Genomic DNA, 27,219 nt, shown 5'->3' on the forward strand with positions numbered 1-27,219 from the left:
CTTGACTGACATCTTCCTCACTACCCAGTGCAACCCTAACCCCCCCCCCCCCCCCCCCCCCCCCCAGGCACAAGTCAGACTTTAACACCCAACCTGCTGCCCACCCGCCCCAGGACATTCTGGCCCTGGCTGTCGTTGCCTGCACTGTCTGTCTCTAGCTGATGGAAATCATCTTATTAGAGCTGTGCTAATGTCTGCTCTGGATTCCTGGGACACTCCGGCTGCCCCTATTTTAATTGGCTGCCTCTATTAATATTTCATTCGTTTAAATACAGCACGCCACCTTTCACTCTGCTGCCCGTGACCCCGCTGGTGGCTCCTCGCTATGTCAGACTGGGAATATTGATAGGGGAAAATTGTTTTAACAGTGACACACCGCATTATTGCTTTGGATATTTTGTGAGCTGCATAGTTTAAGTTTGCTTTGTGAACGCCTGAGTGAAATTAATTTGTTGTGGAACTGATTTGGAACTGGAATCGATCAGTTATGGCAAAAAGACACAGTAATTGAAAGCGGATGAGAAATGTTTGTGTAGCTTTCTACTTGATATGTCACAGAACTTCATACACTCGTTAAGTCTTGATTCCCTTGTTAGGGTTTGTAAGAGAGTCGACGTGTCATTTGGAGTCAGCTAATGAAACTACAGAGCAAAGAAATGCTATAAAGAAGGTATCAAAGTTCTTCCAGCTGCTGTTTTCTATCATCCATAATGTCACTATTAAAAAGCACTAAGAGGAGCTGTGGAAATCAAGGCAAAACCTGGAAGACCAAGAAAAGTTTAAAATAAAACTGTGGTTCTGGCAGAATGAAATGTTAAACCCCAGCACGACTGCAAAAGATCTGCAGGACCAGATGAAACTGAAATTTTGTTTTTTTTGGTGAACTGATCTAAACTGTACTTCAAAATGTATTTATAGGGACATGTTAGACACACAGGCATTGAGACTGGTCTGCAACCACGTGGCAACAACTGCTCACCAGGAAAAAAGTGTATCCTGTGACTGGTGGTGAGTGGTTGCTGGCAGTCGCTGTGAAACTGACTGGTAAAGTCACAGTCACACAGGCCTAGAGATCAGTGAGTGACCCCCCCCTCCGTTAGGGAGCGATCGCGAGGAAAAAGTGTGTTTTCTGCAACTGTTGCCGGTAGTTTGCATTAGAATGTGGACTTATCTGCAAACACTCGCAAACTATTCACCAAGTGTGAAAAACTGTTCACCTTCAAAGTAAAAGCTGCACATTTTGAAATGTGTTGGTTGCAGCAATAAGGCACAGCTTTTATTTTGAAGCTGAACATTTTCTGTGTCCGGTTTGTGTCACACTTTTCAAGTTTCAATGTAAAATAGAGGTGACCATGTCAATAATAAGGAGGTTTTCAGTGCAGTACCATATACTTGTGTGTATGATTTCACCTGGTAACAGCCACCAGCCGTCAGCAGCCGCTCACAAACTCGTTGGGGAATGTACATTTTTTTCATAGCAACTGTTTGTTTCCAGGGGCTCAGCGACCGGTCTCTAAACACTTCATTGGTGTGACTGAGGTTTTATTTATTTTCCAGTTTTCAGTTTCAGAAGCTACTCAATAAGTATGGTGAGAAGGAGTAACTGACATTTTAATTTTATGTGTGCTACAGAACGCAATCTTGCTTAATTTTATTTTTTGCAGAATAAGCCCAACAAATATCTAAGTGAGACGCATGCTCACTCTGTACTTGCTGAAAAAATGCAGGTGAGCACATTGCTCACTCAGGAATGCACAGATACACACACATACGTGCAAACACAAATGCACAAAGAGCCTGGGGCTACCACCAGGACAGAAGTGCAGCTGGAAGAAGGAAAGGAGGAAACACAACAAGTGGAATAAGTTAGGATTTGTGACATGAAAAGTGAAGAGAAAGAAGAGAAGAGGTAAAACAAATGAATGTAACTGTTGTTTTAGTTCACAATCCTTCATCGACTCGTTACATTTAACAATTATTTTCTCACCTTCTGTTGTTTTTCCGGTATTGTGGTTGATATTTTTTGACAACAGCAACTCTGGGCTTCCCTGGCGCTGAATCAGGAATCCTCCACACACCTTCTATAAGGATTAAGTACTCTATCTGTAGAGTGCCAGAGAGTCTGATGTGCATTCCCTGTGTAATTTTGCGGTTTATAGTTAAGCAGGTATTTTCTGCTCGAGGTGAAATTCAGTCAGCAGGGTCTTTACTGTAAATTGAGGTGGTTGCATTATTCACCATATATTTGTTGGTTTGTTTGTTTATAGAAAAAGTTCTAATACATTTATTATATAAAGCCATTCATGGCCCAGAAAATGTCTCATAAATTGATGTCACCTGAGTCAGGTTCAAAAAAACAGTCACCCTGTGGTGATAGTTAAGAAAGGAACAGACCTATGTAGAGATGCACCATACTGACTCCTTTGGCCCCAAATATTACAGTTTTCAGCTGATTCAGTCTGTGCCAGTTAAAAAAAAACACCACACTTCAACAGTGCAATGCAAACTTAACGTCATATCCTGTTATTATCAGTGCAAAAAGTTTGAAAAACTGCTACTAATAACTTGGTTAAAGATTCTGCTGTAATGATTTTGCTTTATTCCAGTGCCATGATGATAAATGATAGTGTTTTTAGTATGAGTATTTAGTATTATTAGTATTAGTATCTAGTATTCTTCTCAAAGAGAAACTTGAGAAATCAATACTTAAATCACATAAATCCCACGATCCCATGTTCATTCATTATTTTAGTGTAACATCAGTGTTTTAATTTTATTTGATGCTATTGTAATGTTAGGTGTGTAATATTAGTTCAAGGCTATACTTCGCAGGCTCTAAGCAATTAGCAGCTAATTTAATTGCATTCAATTAAAAGCAAAACACTTTAGACACACTGGACCGGGTAAGCAAAAACAGCTGTAATGAATTTCAACTCTTCAACAAAGTAATAAACCAAGTAAAGTTATCAATACCAAACTACTGTCTGCTGTTCTTAGTCCATAAAAGTTCAGTATTTGGAAAAAGCTGAGGATTTCCCACATTACTTGGAGCCTATAAGAGCTAGCATTCAAACTTGCCATTGCATTAGATTTTATTTGACAGTCCTAAAAGTGAAAATGCAAGCACAGGTAGGATTATAATGTGACAGCCATGGCAGCAAGGAGTCAGTCCGCACATGTGTGTATGTGAATAATGGCAGCTCCTGCGGCCTTCAACACCCATCTGTCATACGTCAACTAAGCTCTGCACTGCTGCCATCTCAATCAGCTGACATAATGTTCCACACACACACTTTCTCTGTCTCTCCCTTTTACACGCATTATTTTGACAGCGTGCCACCGTGAGTGTGAGTGGCGAGAGAAACACACACTGTGTCCCCACAGCGTTCCCTGATTAACGAGATGGTTTGTTCTCTTCCTCAGACATCGGCCAATCAGGCACGATGACACAAATCTCTCCCCACTGGTGATACTGAAGGCCACCGGCCACTATTTATTGGCAATCTCAGCCCTAACTGCCCAGACAGAGAGAGCAACACGCTTGCACAGGCAGACACCACCAACGTGTCTGTCTGTGTGTGTTTTTCATGTGCTCCAAGTCAAATTTGCTACAGGAAATATGATGGCAGGCATATAATAAATATAAGTATTACAACGATGAAATAACAGCTTGAAAAACCCCCCACAAAAAAATACAAATACACAGCAACATACATGGAGGAATCTCCTCATTTTTGTTTGTGTTGGTGTTTGAATAGAGTGCAGGTATTAAAGCTGCAAATCACCACATCAAGGCTGTGATTAAAGCAGATTAGGCCTTATAATGGTGTTTAATTAGTCCCAAAACTCATGCACATCAAAATCAGGGGCATGCACATGATATGAGCACACACACCAGTATTTGTAAGCATTTGTGTTTTATGTAGATGTGATGTTGCAAGAATGCATGAGGCCAGCATAAGGACAAATGGACCTTCTACACTATGCATCTGCAATTCATTAAAAAAAACAATGGTTTATTTGAACTTAACAGTTTCCACAGTGATGGTTAGAGGCTGGCTAACATATTGGCTAATATTAGCTATTTGCTGTTAGCCACTGCACTATGAAACGGCTAACACATTAACCTAAAACGCAAAGGATCATTGGTTTGAGACCATGGAAAGATACAAATCCCTCAAAGGATGCATCAGGAAACATCCGCGGTGTGGTGACTCCTCTCCCTCACTGCCCAACCGGTCATGGCAGATGGCTGCCCCTCCCTGAGCTTGGTTCTGCCGGAGGTTTCATCCTGTTAAAAGGGAGTTTTTCCTTCCCACTGTCACAAAGTACTTGCTCATAAGTTGTAAAAGTTTTCTTCAGAATACTTATGCTTACAGTATAACTCACCTTGAGATGACTATGGTTGTGATCTGTCCCTATAATGAATAAACATGAATTGAAATTAAATAACTGTGCAACTGAAAGACACTATATGCTGACCAAATATTATCAACATCTATAAAGACCAATAAAGGATAAGTGAAAATTTAACAAATTCAGAAGAGATGAGAGAAAACAATGTTTGCAAGTGTTATGAGTTTTTACATTATACAGTTTGTCCACCAGAGGACAAACTTCGCTGTTTTAAAACCACATTCCACAATAAAGTTAAATTCGATTCAATTCAATTTTATTGATATAGCACCAAATCACAACAACAGTTGCTTCAAAGCGCTTTATACTCTAAGGTAAACCCTACAATAATACATACAGAGAAAAAAACCCCAACAATCATATGACCCCCTATGAGCAAGCACTTTGGCGACAGTGGGAAGGAAAAACTCCCTTTTAACAGGAAGAAACCTCCAGCAGAACCGAGCTCAGTGAGGGGCGGCCATCTGCTGCGACCTTGGGGTGAGAGAAGGAAAACAGGATAAAGACATGCTGTGGAAGAGAGAGACAGAGATTAATAACAAGTGTGATCCAGCAGAGAGGTCTATTAACACATAGTGAGTGAGAAAGATGACTGAAAAGGAAATACTCAATGCATCATGGGAATCCCCCAGCAGTCTACACTAGTGATGGGAATTCTGGCTCTTTTTAGAGAACCGGCTCTTTCGGCTCAACCCACTAAAAAGAGCCGGCTCTTTCAGCTCCCAACCGGCTCTTCAGGTTGTTTTGTTGCTTTAATTAATTTATTATCAACAACAATATACAAAAAGGAATTACTAATGTAAAAAAACATGGTTTTTAGTACATGTTTACATATAAATATATATGGTGGCCCCTAGAGACAAAGCACATACAAACTCCAAAACACATTGCTAGCTTGTGTAGCCACTAGGTAACAAAAGCTCAACACTGCCCATAGCATCCTGAAGCACTTCCGTTGTGTTTTGGAGTTTGTACTTGTTTTGGAGGTTTCACATGCTTTGGAATTTGTATGTGCTTCAGAATTTGTATGTGTTTTGGAATTTGCATGTATGTTGGAGTTTTTACGTACTTCGGAGTTTGTACGTGTTTTAGAGTTTGCACGTGCTGCTTCTAGGGGCCACTGTAAATATACTTTTATTTATTCACTCCACATAAAATGTAATAAATAAATCATATAATACAAAAACCAACTATTTCCATTTCAACTTTTAACTATTTCAATTTTCAGCTTTTTCCTTTTAAACAAATTGAAAGTGAAACAACACAAAACACTGCAAACCACAACACAATTAAATATAAATTAAAATATGAAAACAAAAAGAACATGCATATTCTCTGTCATATGGGCCTGCATGAATAAACTTTCTGAATCCTTTATCATCTGCAACTGAAAATAGTTGTGGATGATTACTATACCTTTCTAATGTGATGTTCTTGTCCCTGGCTCTATTTTCTCTCCCTTTCCCTCCGCTCTGTTCCTACCTACCGCCCCTCCCCCCTCTGCTCAGCGCAAGCACAAGGCTCGCGTGCGGAGTGAAGCGGAAAAAAAGTGCGAAAGAGAGGGTGAGAGAAAGAGAGAGAGAAAAAAACGCTTCCAATAAGGAGTTGGTTCGCGTCGTTCACAAAGATTCGGCTCTAAGAGCCATTTCGTTCGCAACCGACACATCACTAGTCGACACCTATTGCAGCATAACTAAGGGAGGATTCAGGGTCACCTGGTCCAGCCCTAACTATATGCTTTAGCGAAAAGGAAAGTTTTAAGCCTAATCTTAAAAGTAGAGATAGTGCCTGTCTCTTGAATCCAAACTGGAAGCTGGTTGATGTAACATCACTGAAAAGTCTTTTAATGACAGGCGAACAGCTAGCTAGCTAGCTAACAACAAAGTAAGAGTAAATACATGCAATTGAAGTAAAATTAACCAAACAAATAAATAAAAAGTAAAAATCAGCTTGATGCAAGATGATTTCATGAATTATTAGATGAAATATTGCCTTTTTGTTAACCTCTGGGCTTAATTGGAAGGATTATTGAAAGGAAGGATTGGTGCTGTAGAACTTCAGCTAAACATTAGTAATTGCCTTGTTTATCTGTTTTCACAGTAAAAATAACCCATGTAGAGAGGTTGTGACAGTGTCACAGCTTTTGCCAAAGACATATTCCTGTTTTGTTTGCTGAAATCTGAAAACAGCTCCTCATGGCAGTCTTTTTCTTTTTTTTCTTTTCCTGAAAGCACTTGACAGCTTTGTTTGTGAAACATTTAATTGTGTTCCCATCAGTTATTTTAAGAAGATGTTGATTGTTTACAGCCTTTCTTTGTTTAATGGCCCCTAACATCATATCTCAGTGACTAAATTACAGATAATCCTGCCATGAACTACAGCTTTAGAACCCAGGCAATGTAGCATCTTTGCATCTCTCCTTCACTTCACTTATCTACTCATGATCCTGTTTCTATTTTAAAACCTTTGCAATCTAGTTCAAGTCAAAAAACAATAAACAGCATATGTAAGACATGTACACTGTAAGACAGATCCTAAATATACATAAGTGATAAACTACCAGAGGACTTATTAGAGAGGAAGTCTGCAAGCCACTGCACTCTTGTGATATTGACACCATATCACATGCATAGCGACACAGTGGGAAGAAATGTGGAAGAAAAGCGAGAAGTGAACTTGGCCCAAATTCTGAACTGTCGTGCATGTGAGTCATGCTGAATATTGCATAGTCAGAACTGCTGTGATGGCAAACATGGCTCAAAGTTATTTCGGCATGCAAGCTAGAGGACAATTATTATAAGGGAAGAGGGAGAAGCGGGGAAGGAGTGAGAACATTAATGAATAGATAAACTGCAAGATTTAAATCTGTAAGAGTTAAATCCGATTTTAAAAATCTTTATTTTGCTTGAAAATGTTAATAGCCATCAGATGCATTTATTTTAACTCTGAGTGGCATGCTGACTGTATAACACTAAGACTTAAGTAAATATTAATTAGGTAAATAGTTATGTTTTTAAAAAAACGCACTCCAATTATATACTCGGCCCCTGAAAGTCACATTCACCTGGCCATTTGCTACCCCAGCTCCATCTCCCCAAAAAACTAAAATCCTGAAGCCTCCCAACCCCAAAAACAAATTCAAATCCATACACTGTTTTCTATTGTCCAGGATGGACACTGCCTTTTGCTCTATGTCACCTGGGATAGACTGTCCTGCAACCCTGAATATAATACAGTAAGAGGTCAGAAAAATGGATGGATGGATGGATTTAAGCTTTTTGGATTTAGATCAGAAACCCAAACAAAATAATTCATTTGATTTTATTCATTATTTGTCTTTCAAATACAATTTTTCTTTCAATATAGTGTTGTATCCCTTTTGGGGGTCTTTAGAGGTGTGACGGCGCATAAGCTGGAAGGCTAAGAAACAGAAGACAGCAAAAGAGAGAGACAGATGGTTGAAAGTCAGGAAGAACATGCTGAGAAACAGAGGTCAAAAGGAGAATGCATGGGTACAGAAAAGTTAGCTGTGCTGAATGAGCAGAATAAGCACAGAAAATACATAGAAGCCTAAATAGTGCCAAAAAACTGGGGTTTATCAGACTGTCTGGGAATACTTTCAGAAATCTCCCAGAGTTCTGAGCAATGGTGAAGTCTGGAGAAAGTGAGGGATCACAGGGGGATTGTGGGTAATATGCCAAGGAAGCGAACTAACTTTTCTCTGGTGTCAGCACATCTTCTGTGGAGACTGATCTATCTCCCTCTCATTGCTACAGGATGACACATGGCAGGAGAGGTAGAGTCTACACATAAGCTGCTTTTTGACAACACACACCCATACGCACAAGCAAAGAGCGCCACACTCATGACATGCCAGCTCGCTCTGTAATTCTCTCAGTGTGATTGTGACCACAGCTGCAGAGGAGTATTACATAAAAGCAAAGACCTTCAGTAGTTCAACTGACTGCACAAACCACTGCTTTATTTATGGCCATTAAACACTCCGCAGTTGGAACAAACTGAAATGTTTTAACACATCAAACTGACCCTGATATGATTTTTAAAGGTTTTACTTATTGGTTATCATCATTGCTCCTACACAGAAAAGTCTGGATTGTCTGCACAATGAAGTACGTTTGATTTAATGTAATGCCCAATGACAAATGATCTCATTAGTTTTCTTCACCACAACAAGGAGACATTTATCTTGAACATATCTAAAAACGGAAAACAATATGCAGATTCAGTGTTATGTATTTCATGTCCAACTACATAAGTTTCTTATGACCTCTCCTTTTTGAATTGCCTGAAAAACATTTTTTCTTCTCTTCCTGACATATAATTTTTCATTTATATGTTTAAAGTAACAAGTCTTGCAGACTTCAAATTAAAGTGGACATCGCAAAATCAATTATTTTGCTTTTCAACAAAATATTATGCCCCATAAAACACGAGAAAACTTTCCAAAGAAAGTAAAAGCATGGCTGAATGTGCTTTTTTAAAAACTTTTTTTTCAGCTCACAATGACATCAGAAGAGCATCATACTACCACCTCCAGCTAGAACAGAACCTTTGCCAAAGCCTAAGACCTCACGAACACACTTTGCATGATATGGGACTGAGACCATTCAAGTAAAAGTTGCACCTTTTAAAATGAGTTACTTTTCAACAATAAGGCATTTCAGAAAGCATGAGTTTCCCGTAAAAGTAAATGTTTTCCATTTCTGGTTTGCACTGGACTTTTTCACGTGTATTACCACCCAATGTCTTCCATGCAAACTATAGGCAGCTGCAGCAATCAAAAACAATTTTTGGATGTGGCACCCTGTTTGCAACCAATTTCACCTTGCGACAACTAGAAACCTCCAGGAACCCTTTTCCGGGGTCGCTGTCCAATCTGTGGGCCTAATCTTAGATGATATTTGGTAACCATGATGCTAGCTAGAAAGGTACAGCCTCGTTCTGGAATGGGTGTGGCAAGCAGCAACTCATTTGCATTTAAAGCAACAGACGCTAGAGCGGACTTAAAAGCTAGGGATGTACAGATATCCTGGAAGTATTTGTATTATGAGCTGAGATTTCAATGATTCTCGGGAAATGTGAGTCTAAAATGAACCTGTTGTAAAATAACTGTGAAAAAGCCAGTCTTCATTGCAGAATACGTAATGCTGGTGTTTGAACACACGAACCACTAATGAAGGTAGCGCATTATTTATATTTTTGCAGTATTATGAAAAAAGTGTTTATAGCAACATTTTGCCAATGTAAACAGAACATTTTATACTGCTGCATCTTCTCATTAACAGACTAATTAACAAAGATATGTGTTCGCTTGTCTGTGTCTAATCTGCAGTTTTTGTCACTTCCTGTTTCCCACGCTGTCAAACCGAGTGCTCTTCTCATTATTCTGATAATCATCTTGCCAGACTAATGTAAGTCAATCAGTATCTTTAAAATGCAGCTCAGTTCTGTCATTCACGCACCTTATCCCAGACGCTCAGAAAGCCTCATCCAAGTTATCATCGTCCATTTGCTCCAATATCAGCGTCAAAACTCTGGAGGTCAGTGATCTCTCGTTATTGAAATAAAGTAGTCACAGGAAATGCAGTGTCCTAGTAAGTGAGCAGTCAGAAACTCTTTCTCAAAAAGTTATTTCTTAAAGACAACAATGTTAATAAGAGGAAAAACTGTAAAACTCAATCTTAAATTCATAATTTAAAACAGAAATTATGTTTTATCCGAATAGCAGATTAGTTCATTATCAATTTTTAACTTTTTAATTTCACATTTCTACTTAATTGTGACCAGTTGCATTATAGATAAATAACAATGCATTACTTGGCCTTTCATCCACCCTCATAGTGACTAAATTGTGATGCTGCAGTCCTATTACAAAAAGGGTTTGCAGAGCCTGAGTTGCAGAGTTTGTCTCCTACAGTACCACTACTGTATTACTGTAATTGCTCCACACAAGCACATATGATTAAAAGTCAGGGATCAGCGGTATATCAACCACAAAATGACCCATCTGGATTTGACGGTCACTCCGGGTCAGTGGGTGCAGTAAACGGAATAACAAAACGGGTATTTTCATCTCCTTCTAAGCTCTAATCGGGCCTTGTTTTCTCCTCCTTCTCTTCATCCTCTCATCTCTACGCACTCGCCGCTTTTGTTCGAGCTAAATCTGAACACATCAGACTAATGCTACAAGACGTATCAGCCGGCTCGGTGGAAGAAAAGACACAGGAAGAAAGGGATGATTGATGATTCCCCTTCCCCTCCCTCATCTTTCTTCATGACATTGAAAAAAAAAAAAGGCACTGATTACAAAAAAAAAAAAAGGAGACTTAAATACTATGTTAACCATCAGCGAGTTTTCCCAGAGTCATAACTGCATGCGTCTATCTTCGATACTTGCATTATAGCCTTTGTGGAATGAACAGGCACAGAGCTGCGCTTTATTCAATTAAAGTCCCTAGGGGGCGCAGCGGCAAATGAACTGCAGCCTAACAAACTCCCACCACTACACATCACCCTGCTAATCAGGCAAAGGCAACAAAGCACACACTCTCTGACATTTTCAATCTCGCTGCATTGATATCTGAGCTTTACTGCTATTGTGCAAACAGAAACACACAAACTCAAAAAAATAAAATGCTTAATTTACACAAGCCACAAACAGAAACAAAATATGTGGTTTGACTTTATTACCAGTAAATTAAGAAACTTAGTTGAAGGCAACTATATCAATAACACTAACCTTTCAGCGTTATCATATATCACCATGTGAGTTGGCTGTAATATCAGGTGAAGTACGCGCGCGCGCACACACACACACACACACACACACACACACACACACACACACACACACACACACACACACACACACACACACACACACACACACACAGAATAAAGTCTAAAGAACTGTGTATTTTAAATATCACATGCTGCATATCTAAAAAAAAAAAAACTAAACAAAAGAACAAACCCCTTCTCTACACACTCACTAATAATTTTGCTTTTGAGGAACATGTTTACTCGTGCTTGTAAGCGCTACACACAGGATGGGGAATCTGCTGTAATAGCGCTGAATGCATCTCTGTCTCCACAGGGATGAAAGCCTCATTCACATGAGAGGCTCCATTAACCTCCGAATCAGCTGCTTTGGTATTACATCCTCTTCACACAAACATTCCTGCATTAACCTACACGGTTTTTCAATGAATGGTTTCTCATCCTGTGCGCCATTATATTGCAATTTGAAGTCCCCGTACACCCACACAGGCACTTTAAGTTATTTTGGCTGATTATAGTTAATCTCACACTTATGCTGGGTTGAACTGCAATGGAAGTCAGTAATAAACTTGGAGTAGTTATCCAGGTTATTTGGTTCCAAGCTGCCTTGCCATAACAGATTCAAGTGAATAGAAATTATCCTGGGAGGAACCATAATCAGGAAAAATAACTTTTTATTTATTTTATTTATTTATTTGTACCGGAGCCATGTAGAAGGTTTAACCCTTGGAAACAATGTCAAAATTCTGCCAAGGCGCAGAATTTTTAGGAATGGCAGCGGATCTGGCGCTTCTCTGAGGTGTGCCAGATTTAACACAGCGTGTGTGTGACTGTGTGTGTATGTGCATGTTTGCAGCACTGTGACAGTAGTGGGAGGAAGGAAGTCACACACCATCTCATCTTCCTTGAGCGTCTGTCCCTTAGGTTGGCTGGTTATATAACTGATGTCAAGACAGAACGCTGGCCACCTCTAGGGAGGTATGTGGCACGAAATTGTAGTTACACAGTACCTGCTGCCTTGTGCCAGCCCTGTGATGAAGCCTGCACAGGTAGAAATAATGTATCTTATTGTATTAGCCTTGCACACTTTCAGTCCAATTTATTACTTTCGTCAATTAGATCAATATTATACCAAATTTAAATCTGAAGCAATAAACCTATCTTTGTTTTTATTTATTTTGTCTTTAAGTATATTTTATACCTGACTAAGGCTTAACAGCTGTATGATGTACTTTCAATGCCTGAATAAGTTGTAAACATGCTATATAAATACACCAGATGTGGGTATGCGTCCTCAGTAAGGCTTTGCTCTGTCCTTCACACAGTTTCCCACCACAGTGGGAGAGTTTCTGTACAGGATGTGTTTTTAATATTCAGCGCTGTCTGACTTCCAGCCCTCCTCGTCTGCTCTGTGCTCTTGACGCAATTTCTGTATTTTTAGCATAATAGAGAGGAGATCCCTTTCTTGGACACTCGTTGGATACTTCGGAAACAGGATGGCGCACGTCTTCTAGAATCACAGCTAGAATGTCTATCTCTCTATCTATCTAAATCTAAGCTAAACATCTAAGCTGTGATCTTTTCAATATTGCACTTCATTTACAATTTAACTGACGGTGCTGAAAAAAACAAAAACCCAAAGAGAACCCTTTTGAAGAAAATCCAGTTAAAAGGCCGCACATTTAACTGTGCCGTCGAATTTCACCATCAAGGGCAAGGCTCTGAATATTTGAACACCACACCAGAGGCAGTGCAGAGGCTCAGAAAGGTGCTAATCTTGTCAGAGCACTATGATCACCATGATTATAGTGACACTCTCTCAATCACTAGGCCTGTAATAACGCTCTACCCCTTCATCCCTGTAAGGCTTCCCTTCTCTTCCACCTCACTCACTCTCTCTTTGTCTTGCAGGCAGACAGGCACCCACGCACAGACACATGCGCACACATGCACACAAACACACAAACACACAGACAGACTGTGTGTGCATGGGTCAGTGCGGCACCGGTGGCTGCAGACTGGAACAGAGGTCGGCCGCACCCTGCTATTATCCCCAGAGACCTGTTCAGTTTAAAGGCAGTGCTGTGGCGCACTGAGTGACAGCTCAATGGAAGGCCCGCTGGGAGCTTACAAGCAGGTGAGGAGTCAGACAAACCAGAGGGAGAACACACACAGAGGGACATAGTGCAGGCACACCGGCAAATACACACCTACACACCGGCAGACACATAAACATCAATGCTCCTAGTTGGCTGTGAGTTAAACAGGCAAGGGATAAAACTGTCAAATGCAGTGGGAAGCACACATACATGCAGGGACACATGACTACACAAACACACACATGCTGAGTATGGTAATAAGGCAGTCATGTTCTTCAGGGATGGAGCCAGTGGCCACAGAGAGAGAGAGAGAGGAAGCAGCTGGCTGTTAAAATACTTCCCCTCCTAGCACTGTAATTTCCTCCCAGAGGCACACCTGGCCAACACTCATTCACACATACGTACTGTATGCGCGTGTGTGCTTTGTGTATGTTTGCGCACAGTGCATGCATGCATGTGTGTTTTCGCATCTGCGTATGTGTTTCTTCTTTAGTTCTGCTTGACTGCGCGCGCCTGTGTGTGTGAGTGTGTGTTTATGCTGTCACTAATGTTCACGGCTGATTCAAAGTGGATCCCTGCTGCCCAATATAACACCCATATTATTATACAGCATTACAAGTTATTACAAACACGAGGCTCATGTTACAGAGGCAGCTATTGGCACAAAATCTGAGACTAGTATCTTTTTTGAAAAAAAAAAAAGAAAAGCCTGCAAAACTATTGTTAGAAAATTTGGGTATAAATAAAAAACTCTTAATTCAATGGTTTTCCATTTACAGCTCTCTATATTTATTTTGGACAGCTAGCTTTAGTTTTGCCCCTATTTAAAAACAGTGAGGTTTTTAAATTAATAATTTTTGCTGCCAACTTTGGGGTTTCCCTGCTTTAGATGCCCAGCCTTGGAAAATGACTTTGTTTACACAGGTTACATATGGTAAAGGTTCTCCTCTAGAACCGCTTCTTCCAGAGCTAAAAACACCAGCCTTAAGACAAAGGTCAGACAGCTCAGTTTCATTCAGCTAAAGCTCAGAGAGCCATTTTATTCAAGGGTGAATGGAAAGACAGTGCTGGAATGGGATTATGTTGCTTCAGGGAACTGGGCCAGATAATGCAAATTGACAGAAGTATTAATCTGCCAGTTAAAAGTGAGATGGGCGATGTTTCGAGGGACCCGATTGTGCAAGTGCAATGTACTGTGTCTGTTAAGCTTTGATTGTAGGAAATTTGTTGTCTGTTAACATGCTGTGATTAGGCAATCAGAACAGTTGGAAATTAATCGCTATAAACAGATAGATGCATATGAATATGTAGAATCTGTAGGCAAGGGACACATGTTTGGTACTAGATGTTCTGGTTTATTTTGGTAGTTTGAGCAATTCTGGTTGTGAGCTGGTAGAGAGAGACTAAGGAAGAAAACGGTGGCTGTGGCTCAGGTGGTTGAGTGGGTCAACTATCAGTCGGTAGATCCATTCCTGATTCCTCCGTGTGCTAAAGTATCCTTGGCCAGTTGCCCCAGTTGTGACAGTGCAGGTACTTCAACTTCCTCCATCAGGTCAAAGACAACAATTAAGTTAAGCTGACTTAGGTTGATCCTAAACTGGCTGAAGGTAAGAATGTAAGCGTGAATGGTCTGACATCATTAACCATTTCTGTGTCCAAAGGTTCCTTTGGTTCCCCAAAATGAAACAAACACTGAAGCTCGAGAGTTAAGAATTCTCCAAATTCTTACAGCTCCAATAAAATGATCAGTGTGGCTGTTCTCCCAGATGTTGCAATAAAATCTAGCATTCAGGCACCCATAAAAGAGGCTTTACAAGGGTTTAGCAGAGTTAGAAATTAGCAGGAACTTAACTCATTAGTTTCCATCTAAAGGTGCTGACTTGTTCTAAAATAAATAAATACATAAAATGTACAGCTCTCCTATCACTTTGAACGCAAATAAAGACACAAAACTTAACAACAGGAATGCTTGGAGAGTTTTGAACTTGGGCTAGCTAACGTATAATAATGTGCTATCTGCTATGCTAGCTACAATGTTGCTACCTGCTATGCTAGCTACAATTCTATGCTTAGGCTAATATAAACACAATATAAGAACGATGTAAAACTAGGGTTACATTTTTCCTCAATAAAAGTTTAGGGTCATCAATGAACAGAGATAAAAAACCATCATACAGCAGGAAGAACTGAAATGGAGCAAATCTCACCAGATAACACCGGAGATCATCCCACAACATGAGATTAGTCATAAATTTCTCCATGGTTTGGATTACGCACTGTGAGAAAGTTGTGGTCTTAGCAAATTATCAACAGTGTTAAGTGTTCAAATATTTGGTGTTTCAGACACCGTCAGCCCTGTGGTTACACAATGAGTTTTTAAGGATTTAGCTTAAACACATGCTTCACAGGAACGGCTTCTGTTTTTAGGGGCTTGTTTTTATTAAATAAAATAAGACATAAATCATGACAACATGTTAAAAAGACAAAAGCCTTAATGAACTGAGTAATAGCTTGGAGCCAGAGGGTTGGTATGGACTTATACAAGCAGATGGGGAAAAGTTTAAAAATGGGACTTTGGTTGTGTGGAAGTCGTTTTTTTTTCTCTTCATGCATTTAAAGCTTGTGGTCTGAAACAAAGGGGTTAAAAATGACTCAAGCAAGAGAGAATGTGACCTTCCCAGCATTTCACGTAGCTATTTGGGATTTCCATCAAGAGGCACTCCATAATGCAAAGTGTCTGCTGGGGCCCCGGTTACACGCTGAAGATGAGTTCAGGCCATTTATGAGTTGCGTGTGCTCACATCTCTAAGTGCTTAGTCATGAGTCGCCTCTTAAAACCCTTGCACCATATGACTATCCATGTGTCACACCGGCAGACGGAGAGGTGGGGGCAACAGTGGTGGAGGGGATGCAGTTTAAGGAAATAAAAAAGGAGTAAAGTGAGAGAGTTAGGCAAAGAAAGATATACAGAGAGAGAGCGGGACCCGAGGGAGCCTCCTTCATTTTCTGGATGTGGGAGGCAGACATTAAGCTACAGTGACTAGCACTACTGGCCTCTGTCTGACCCTCTCCAACTTCCTCTTAGCTCAGGCCAAGACTGACACGTCATCGTATCGGCGCTGTGCAACGTGGCGCACACGAACAACACAACAGCACCAATCTAACAACAGCTCACATCAGCCCTGAACGTTAAAGCGGATTAGGGTACAGCACAAAACATGCGAGAACACAGAGAATATCACCGCCTGCGGGGTAAAACAAATGTAGGCTTTGTATGCATGTATAAAGCCCCGTGTAGCTGCCACAGCCCTTCGCCCGGTGTCAGCCCACCAGCTAATTGCAGGCATTTCCCCCCAAGGTTGCAGGGAGCCTTTCTGCCTTGAGAACAAAATATCAACCTTGGGAACGAAATGTCAGGGAAAACACAAGAGCTGCAATGAATTACATTTATATTATGTATATAAGTACAAAATAAAACCAAATGATACCACGCAAACAGAATGTTAGAGCAATGCATCATCTAAAGTAATAGATCCGATGTAATTAAGTAATAATGCAGGATACAGTAGCATTAATAAAGAATATTTATGTGAGATTCAGGCACATGTAAAAGAGTTTGTGAAGAGCGTTATGGGGAAAAAGCCCTCCAGTAGTCCATCTGTTTGGGCATGTCTCAGCGCCCTGGACAAACACTGCAGTAGCACTAAAACACATGCTTGCATGCATGCAGCTGGAGGAACACATGCACAGACAGTCCTGCCTCCAAAGACTAAACATTCAACTACAGCCTTATAGGCTGGCCTCTGGAATTTGTCTGGGGCATAAAGTAAGCAAAGCAAAGTCAAACTCTGTATAAGAGAGCAGACGATTAAGGAAAATTAGCTGAACAGAAGGGCACTGACCAAAAACCAGATAAAATGAGATAAAATGAAATTACTGGGGAGGAAGAAATGCCTTATTAAAAGATGGGGCTCTGCCCGCCCAGCAGTAAAAAAAAAAAAGAAGACAAATACGGCAATCCTTTGCTTTTTTATTGCCCCAGCAATTAATTGACAAATGTGTCACATTAATAATAAAGCTCGCTCTCTCCACTTTGGACATTGATTTACACCTTCCTCAGCTTATGGTGTAAGAAAGTGATCAATATCACTCCTTCTTCATCTCCCTCTCTCTTTCTTGAGCTCCACTATTACCTTGCTAAATATAACTTCCTTCCCTCTGTCTTTAGCCAGGAAATGAGTCCAGCATTCAATATCTGGCTGTGAATTACACAAGCCTGGCATAGGAGATCTTCAGAAATGATTGATCTATTATTAATTAATTTGCTAATGTCCTCGATTGATCTACAGGTGGGGAGTGATTGTCTGGGAAAGAGAATATGAGGGGGATACAAGAGGAAAGTAAAAAGAAGAAGAAGAAGAAAGAATTGATTTCTTTTTAACCTGAGGAAGGTGGAGAGAAGAAGAATCTGTGTGTAAGATCTATACTGCATTTCTTGTATAGCGCTGAGCGATATGATGCAACAACTGGAAGGTAAACCTTGTGTTTACATAATGTTGTGGTCTAGAATAGCTAGGACAAAAATGATAAAAAGGAAAAAAGAGAGAGAAACAAAGAGAGCGATCCACATCAAATGCTACTGGGAGCAGCACATGCCTGCTCGTCTGTCTGTCTGTCAGTCTGTCAGTCTGTCTGTCCGCTTAGCCTTGAAAATCCCAGCACTCAAAGCCAGACGACCACAGAACTCATGCCCACGCCACACACGCACACAGACACAAACGCGCACACACACACACAAACGGGCTCGCACAGTAGCCTGTTCTATCCTACGCTATTGATCTGCACCCCACTCTTCATTAGAAAGAAAGATTCAAAGGCAAGAAGGAGCAGTGAGACGTGTTGTGTGTGCCTATGTGTAAGGCTAAGTGTAAACGTATGATCAAGGGAGTTGTGTAAGCTGTGTGTGGTTGTATATGTATGTGATTCCATAAAGTTTTTCTTTCTTTCTTTCGTTTTTGTAAACCCATATGCATGTGTGCATGTATGTATGTGGATGTACTGCCAGGTATCAGTAACAGTGGGAGCAGATCTGTGTTACTCTAATGCAGTCTGTCCTCACTGGGTGTTCCTATGGAAACTCTCTCTCTCTCTCTCTCTGTATATTATTAGACATTCTTGAGTCAACTGCTCAGAATAGGAAGACACAGATCTCATCTATTGCAATGCACTCAGTATAAAGTCCTTCAGCTCACACCTGAACTGCGCGGCAGCTTAATTTCCTTGAAATTATTTTCACTTTTGCGATCGTGGGAGATACTGACTCTTGAACTGGTCAGTTTATTAACTTGTAGACATCAGATCAATGAGAGCAACTGGAGGGTCACGTCTACTGACTCGGGCCTGAGGCGTGCAGAGCAATAGCGGCGCTCTATTTTCTGGTAATTTTTCGATTTTTGTTTGATTAATTCTTTTAGTAATAGCACAAAACAAGAAGGCCTTGTGAAAAAAATACTCACATACCTCCAAACAAAACAAAAACAAACAAATTTAATACTAGTAGGTTTTTGTAACATGTAACAGACTAATTAGTCCAGTTCTTTTTTGCAGACTTTTTGCAGTTCCTTTGATTTAGATCTGCTAAATAACAAACAGTATTTCTCACACGACGTTAAAGAAAGAAGCTTTCCCAGCAGATTCTGACAATAATGCGTGCTTTACATTTGCTTTAGTCAGTATATGAATGACTAACTATAAACAGGTGTGTTTATTGAACCTTTTTACAATTAAAATAAAGAAATAAATAATCTGAATCAATTTGTATATTTGTTTCTATTTGTTTAGTTTATGTTAGCATATAAGGAGGTTAGGATTATGGCTTGATGATGTAGACCTTTCAAAAACTCATGTATCTAAAACCTTCAGCTCTTTTGAATAGTATTGTATCTGTGGTTGAGAGCAAACTCAGTGAGATTGGAAAAATTTCAAGCTAGATTCAAGGTCAACAACAACAGAGCACGACACGGCAGTGGAAAGAGTGAAGTTTCCACAACGATCTATGTAAATATGAGTTAACACAAGCTAGTTTACTCCAACTGCAGGTACCAAGCTGGGATCAGTGGGAAGGTTGCATCAGTAAAGGTTTTTTAAACCCAACCCCCACATGAACCATCATCTTTTTTGCATTATTTTATTGCTAAATAAGGTTGACCACTCATCAACCTTTAAAAAGAAACCTTTTTGCATCTAAATGTGTTTGAAAATTTAATATGGTTGAAGGTCATTGTCAAACAACATATTAATAGCATTCTTCTGAGTGGTCAAATGACCATGAACAAAGAGCAACACACTGCCAAGGTACACAGACTAGTATTACCAGAATAAACATGTTTATAGCATTTATGTACAGCTATGCGTAAATTATGTTTCTCATGTAATCACAGGGTTATTGTGTTGCACATTGAGCCTCCGGACAGCCAAAGCACCGCAGCTGTGCAATGTTCAACTCCACCGATTGATGGAGTTCAAACAATTTAAGACTAACTTCTTCTTTTAGTTGCTGCATTGTCTGGCAATAAATTTACATTTATATCATAATATTCAGAATATTGAGTATTTGACTATATACTCATCTTCCCTTCCTCTAATTCGTGAGCTGACACAACATGGGAAACTTTTATATTTTGCTCGCCAAAATGACATCCATACCTGTTGTTTCAGTTTATTGATTTCATCTGTAGAGTGGAAAATGGAGGCAATCGCGATGAGAAACAAAAGACTTAAGACGCAGCTGTCAATTATTAAGGGAGCCAAGGCAGTGCATAATTCTGTACAGGAACACAGAGGGTGGTACCTCACCAGTCACACATGTGTGTCTCCATATGTTACTCCTTCCTCACTGGAAAATTAGTGCAGTGACAAGATGTGTTTGAGGGTGTGTAGGTGTAATCTTTTTGACAGTGAGGCACGCTCGCACTGTGACTCACTGTCTTTGCACACAATAGTTTGATATGATTATATAACAAGGTGAGCGTTAGGGAAGAGTTTATTTAATGGGAGAACAGCTTGGGTTGTGCTTCAGCATATATTGTTGAGAACATAACCATGGCACAACTAACACTTGCACGACTTATCCAGGTTTAAAATTTAGTGTGAATGACCTGCACTTAAGTTGGAAGTCAGTGTTACTGAATAACTTCCACGTGTGGCTAGCTCCGATATAAAAAGAGAGGAGAGTGTAGAGCTGAATCGTGCCTAAAGAGCTTCAAAAGTAGAGGACAGTGCGATGAGAACTACAGACTAACCTCTGGAGTGGTAGTCGTTCGCTGCGCTGCTGATGGGCACTTTCTTAACGGCTGAAGAGCGATAGACGATGTGTGTCCTTCCTCCTCCCCCCTCCTCCTCCTCTTCTATCACTCCATCGCCCCTCTCGACTGGCTCGATAAAAAACTCCTCTCTCTCTGTCTTGATCATACCGGCCTGAAAAAGAAACATGACTCATTATATCATAGTAATACTTATCAGTCGCTAACATGACACCCAGCTTCTCCTCATCCAATATGTGCCTCCATCCCTCACCTCCCTGATAATTTAAAGAAAGAATCGAAGGAGAAGAGAAGGGGAGAGCGGTGATCCCTCCTGGGGCCCCCGCAGAGGTCCAGAGTGACACCTGGCATCTCAAATGGCCAACACAAGAGCAGGAGATGAGACTGTCCCACTCCCATCCTCCGCTAACACATCCTGTCAGGTAATTCCCCACATCCCTTGTGCACACACTCACACAACACACATCAGCCATGCTCACTGGGAATGTGCATGTGAACAGGGGTGAGGAAGAAGAGGTGGTGGCAAGTAAAGAAGAATACCCACAAAACACACACACAAAAGGGGGTTGCGTACACATACATGGGGAAAACAGGCACTGGGAAAATTGCCCGTCACTCTCTGTTATTCCATCTGTCTGTTTAAGACAACTGGTAATTACCAAGGCAACGCACTGCTGTAGAGGAAAGAGAACACACAGAGAGGATTGCGAGGCTTTTGAGAGGAAGAGAGCAAAAGAAAGAGGGTGATAAATGAAGGGAAAACATTGATACGATCAGTATGTGCCTGTCGGCTTTTCTCTCCGCTCTGACAGGAGAAGGAAAATATGACGAACAAGCTGAAGACAGGAAAGTGAGCTGATGATAGAAAAAAAACATGCGTTACAGATGAATGAGGAATAAATAGCTGCGTGTGTACTGTACTGCATAGAGATTAGCTGAAGCAGGTGGAGTCAGAAGCCTTACAATGATACCAACACCTCAAATAAAAACAGGCAGTCTATTAAGCTCTGATAATGTCTGGGGGCGTGGTCAACATGATCTCTTAAAAAGCAGACCCCAAATGCATGTCCCCCTGCAACACAGTGCCAAATTTAAATGCAAAGTATGCCAACAACTGTTACACAATAAAGGCTTATTGAGAAAAGAAGGCTTTTAATCCAATACAAGGGTTTTTAATATGAACAGTTTATATGAAGTGTATTGTAGCGAGTTCCAAGGTTTTTAGTGAAACTCCTGGACAAGCATGCTATCTCATAATAACCTATGTGTTTGTTCCATTGTAAAACTCAAGACTCAAGACACATTACAGTCCAACTGATATAGGATTTGATGATTTTATAATCTGATATATACCTGAGTGCCTAATATGGTAAATATGAAAGGTTACAAAGGTCGATCAAGATGTCATTAGATCAATGGAATGAGTACATGACTTAAATAATTAGGCTGGCTCTTCAATGAATGTGCCATGCTACCTTTAAAAAATGGTGCTAGTTTGGTTTTATATCCAATATAAGATACTGGACCTTTAGAGCAGCGGTCCCCAACCCCCGGGCCTCGGACCGGTATCGGTCCGTGAGTCGTTTGGTACCGGGCCGCGAGAGTTGAGGCTCAGGTGTGAAATGTATGGTTTTCAGGGTTTTTATCGGTTTTCAGTGTTATTTTGTTATCGTTTTTATCGTTAACTCGGTTTTCTTGGGTCTTTTCACGTGTGTTATGAATAAATCTTCTTTTTTTCGATACTGGTACTAGTTTTATTTTGTTGTATTTATCCGCGACACCTTAAAGGCCGGTCCGTGAAAATAATGTCGGGCATAAACCGGTCCGTGGCGCAAAAAAGGTTGGGGACCGCTGATGTAGAGGGACCTCGAAATCCCTCAGTCATAACCAAAAATTAAAATAAGCTTTGTCTGTTTATTTGCTTGGTGTGTTTATTTATGTATTTGGAGAAATTCAAAGCATTTCTGTTTTTGCTTGAGTTTTTCTAGGACATTAGATCATTTTCTTGTGATTTAGTGGACAAATACACACGAATGATGAATTTAGTTGATGCGATGTACAGTGTGTTTTTTGCCACTGCGCTGTATGAATACAACTGATTAGACTTCATGCTGTGTGAGAAAAAAGTTAAATAACACATGCACTACATTTGTCATTATTTCTTTTTCTTATTCAGTGCAGTCTTTAAAAAATCCATTTTATTGGCTACATCTGTATCAGTAATGTCTCTATAGTAGAGTACAGGGAGTCTAAATGCATCAAATCTAAAGAAATATGCTTGGTGGAAAAAAGTATGCGTAGTACTTATTGACTTTTCTATCAGAAATGGAGAATATGAATTTGTATGCTCCTAGTATTCCTCAGAGAGGCTGATTTGAAAGGATATTAGCAAAAGTTGCCCCTTAGAAATTAAAAGGTGCTCTTATTCTTGCTCTCTTCGTTCCTTCCTCTGTCTGCCTCTCTCCTTCACCCTGCCAGTCTGATGCTTTAGTCCCAGAAGGATGTTGACAAGTCACTGACCTGCCTCCCCTTTTCTCTTTTTCTCTTTCTCTTTTCTCGGCTCTCTCTTCCCATCCCTCTATTTTTTCGAGCTATGGTGCAGCATTCTGATTGGATCTGATGGATCTGCGATGGTGCATGCCTTCCCACTCTAGAATACCAAGCAGATGTGAGAGGAGAGCCGTGTCAAAGAAAAAAAGATGACATGTAGGACTGGGAGACATGCTTAGATCAACCAGAGCCCGCATAGTGGGGGTGGAGGGTCAGAGAGAGGAAAATGAGTGTGATCATATAAGAACTGGAGAAAAGCTTTGAGAAAGTGATGTAAATAGACACTATAATAGAATGAACAGTGAAAAGCACCGTCTTTATCTCCTCTAAATCATGGACACCCAAGTCCAAGCCAAGGGGATTAAAGGGAGGCTTGTCCAAATGCTTTGTCCGGATGAAGCAAAAGTTCAGATACAGAGTCATCAAAGCAGAGTCATTCAAAGACACAACTGAAAATCATGTTTGCATGTAGGCAACCTGGACTCTGCTAGCTTTGCTACTCAATTAAGTCTCTCTTATGTCTACCCATATCACTCATGGGAAGGGTTGCCGCTATAAAAATGATGGTCTTACCAAAAATAAATTATTTATTCTCAATGGTCCCAACTAAACCACCACAAGATTGGTTCAGATCTCTAGATTCATGTATGTCCAAATTCCTTTGGAAAAATAAACCCCCCACGTATAAGCTTAAAAACACTACAAAAGACCAAGGATAAAGGAGGACTAGAACTGCCTAACTTTCAGCACTACTTCTTAGCCAACAGGCTTCAGTTTATCTCAGGATGGCTAAAACATACCCTCTTAGATGAACCTTGGCTAGATGTAGAACAAGCACTTTGCAATAATCTAGAGATCTCAGACCTACCATTTATCAGCTCAAACATCCAACGACATGAATGCTTTAAAAGCATCAACATCAGCGCTTCTCTGACAGCATGGTGGGAGTTTCTAAAATTGACAGCGTCTTCATTAATCCCATGCAAACGTACACCTATCTGGAACAACCCTGACATACAGTGGGGCAAAAAAGTATTTAGTCAGCCACCGATTGTGCAAGTTCCCCCACTTAAAATGATGACAGAGGTCAGTAATTTGCACCAGAGGTACACTTCAACTGTGAGAGACAGAATGTGAAAAAATAATCCATGAATCCACATGGTAGGATTTATAAAGAATTTATTCGTAATCAGGGTGGAAAATAAGTATTTGGTCAATAACAAAAATACAACTCAATACTTTGTAACATAACCTTTGTTGGCAATAACAGAGGTCAAACGTTTACTATAGGTCTTTACCAGGTTTGCACACACAGTAGCTGGTATTTTGGCCCATTCCTCCATGCAGATCTTCTCGAGAGCAGTGATGTTTTGGGGCTGTCGCCGAGCAACACGGACTTTCAACTCCCGCCACAGATTTTCTATGGGGTTGAGGTCTGGAGACTGGCTAGGCCACTCCAGGACTTTCAAATGCTTCTTACGGAGCCACTCCTTTGTTGCCCGGGCGGTGTGTTTTGGATCATTGTCATGTTGGAAGACCCAGCCTCGTTTCATCTTCAAAGTTCTCACTGATGGAAGGAGGTTTTGGCTCAAAATCTCACGATACATGGCCCCATTCATTCTGTCCTTAACACGGATCAGTCGTCCTGTCCCCTTGGCAGAAAAACAGCCCCATAGCATGATGTTTCCACCCCCATGCTTCACAGTAGGTATGGTGTTCTTGGGATGCAACTCAGTATTCTTCTTCCTCCAAACACGACGAGTTGAGTTTATACCAAAAAGTTCTACTTTGGTTTCATCTGACCACATGACATTCTCCCAATCCTCTGCTGTATCATCCATGTGCTCTCTGGCAAACTTCAGACGGGCCTGGACATGCACTGGCTTCAGCAGCAGAACACGTCTGGCACTGCGGGATTTGATTCCCTGCCGTTGTAGTGTGTTACTGATGGTGACCTTTGTTACTTTGGTCCCAGCTCTCTGCAGGTCATTCACCAGGTCCCCCCGTGTGGTTCTGGGATCTTTGCTCACCGTTCTCATGATAATTTTGACCCCACGGGATGAGATCTTGCGTGGAGCCCCAGATCGAGGGAGATTATCAGTGGTCTTGTATGTCTTCCATTTTCTGATGATTGCTCCCACAGTTGATTTTTTCACACCAAGCTGCTTGCCTATTGTAGATTCACTCTTCCCAGTCTGGTGCAGGTCTACAATACTTTTCCTGGTGTCCTTCGAAAGCTCTTTGGTCTTGGCCATGGCGGAGTTTGGAGTCTGACTGTTTGAGGCTGTGGACAGGTGTCTTTTATACAGATGATGAGTTCAAACAGGTGCCATTCATACAGGTAACGAGTGGGGGACAGAAAAGCTTCTTACAGAAGACGTTACAGGTCTGTGAGAGCCAGAGATTTTCCTTGTTTGAGGTGACCAAATACTTATTTTCCACCCTGATTTACGTATAAATTCTTTACAAATCCTACCATGTGAATTCATGGATTGTTTTTTCACATTCTGTCTCTCACAGTTGAAGTGTACCTCTGGTGCAAATTACTGACCTCTGTCATCATTTTAAGTGGGGAACTTGCACAATCGGTGGCTGACTAAATACTTTTTTGCCCCACTGTATTACAAAACAATAATATGATAAACTTTTCAGATTGGAGTGGTAAAGGAATCAAATATTTAGAACATATACTAGAAGGAACAGAATTTATTTCATTTGACAGACTAGTTACACAATATGGGATCAACAAGAAAAGATTTTTAGAATATCAACAAATTAAATCCATAGTAAAAAAGAAATTTAAACCGGGTCAAGTTGAACTACAAACACCACCAAGTGTGGTTCAATTTCTTACTCTTAAAACCCCCAAATTACTATCCAAAATATACAGAATGCTTTCTAAAACAGATGAATCAATATCACTTCCTATTGTTAACTTAGACCTAAACTTCTGGTCTCAGATTTGCTTAAAAACCTTTCATCTAATTAGAAATCCCAGTCTTCAATTAATTCAATACAAAATATTACATAGAGTGCACTATACAGGTCATCGGATGTTCAAGATGGGCTTTACATCTTCCAACAACTGCTCACACTGCCAAACCAATTCACCGGACAATTATATCCACGCTCTTTGGTTCTGTCCACCAGTTCAGAAGTTTTGGCGCGAGATATGTGAAGACTTATCAAAGTGTCTGAAATGTAACATTCCAACTTCCCCCTTAGTGTGTTTGTTGGGCAGCTTAGATAATGTCACTTCAGAAAAGAATATCGCCCATATGGTTTTCACTGCCCTATGCATAGCCAAGAAAACAGTCCTCATGAACTGGAAAAATAAAAATAATCTTAATTCTAACCAATATAGAAATTATCTATTAGATTACATTAGTCTTGATACAGCCTCTGCCACCACATCAGATCAATTGCTCTGGACTCCTTTTATCAGCTCCATCACCTAGTGGGGGTGGGGGGTCATAGTTTGGTCCCGCCTTCACTGTTGTGATTGGTGTGGGGGTAGGGACAGGCTTAGGGCGTCGGGGGGTTCCCCGGAGGCATTTTCCTTGGGGGGCTCAACCCGGGGTAGCGGTCATGTCCGGTTAGGGGCTCTGTTGGCTCTCAGGTGACTGTTTCCTCGCGGCTGCGTGCAGCGGGACTAGGGGAGGGTCTGTGCTGACGGACGTGGGTTACTGACCTGGTAGCCTGGCTGCCCCTGGGTGGGTCCGGGATGGGCGTGGGGTTCTGGGGGCACTCCGTCTCTGGGCTGGGGCCCGGGCCGGGCCTCGGGGGCTTGGGTCCTGGTTGGTGTGTTGCCGGGGTTGTGGGCGGGTGGGTGCATGGGGGCCCAGCCCTGGAGCAGGGTGCCGCCGGTGCATCGAGCCACCTGGGGGGCTCTTCAACTGGTGGGGAAGATTGTCACATCTTGCAGGAGCTTTCCTCTCCTCAGGGGCTCTCTCTACAGGAGGGGGAGATACAGGAGAGGTGGAGGAAGATCTCAGCCTGGGTGTTTATTGTCTTATGTAGTCTGGAAGAAG

At 41.0% G+C, this 27,219-nt stretch overlaps 1 protein-coding gene across 2 annotated transcripts in view; it reads right to left on the minus strand.

Annotated features, from left to right (window-relative positions):
• Positions 1–27,219, minus strand: part of LOC308408889 (A disintegrin and metalloproteinase with thrombospondin motifs 2-like) — a 152,210-nt gene that overhangs the window by 58,901 nt on the left and 66,090 nt on the right. For both annotated transcript variants that reach the window (XM_080901332.1, XM_080901331.1), the window contains exon 3: positions 20,618–20,792. In XM_080901332.1, the coding sequence (XP_080757458.1) occupies positions 20,618–20,792 (175 nt within the window). The remainder of the gene's footprint in view (positions 1–20,617; positions 20,793–27,219) is intronic.

This window comes from Rhamphochromis sp. 'chilingali', assembly GCF_963969265.1.
Source record: "Rhamphochromis sp. 'chilingali' genome assembly, chromosome: 13".
Classification (NCBI taxonomy): Eukaryota; Metazoa; Chordata; class Actinopteri; order Cichliformes; family Cichlidae; genus Rhamphochromis; species Rhamphochromis sp. 'chilingali'.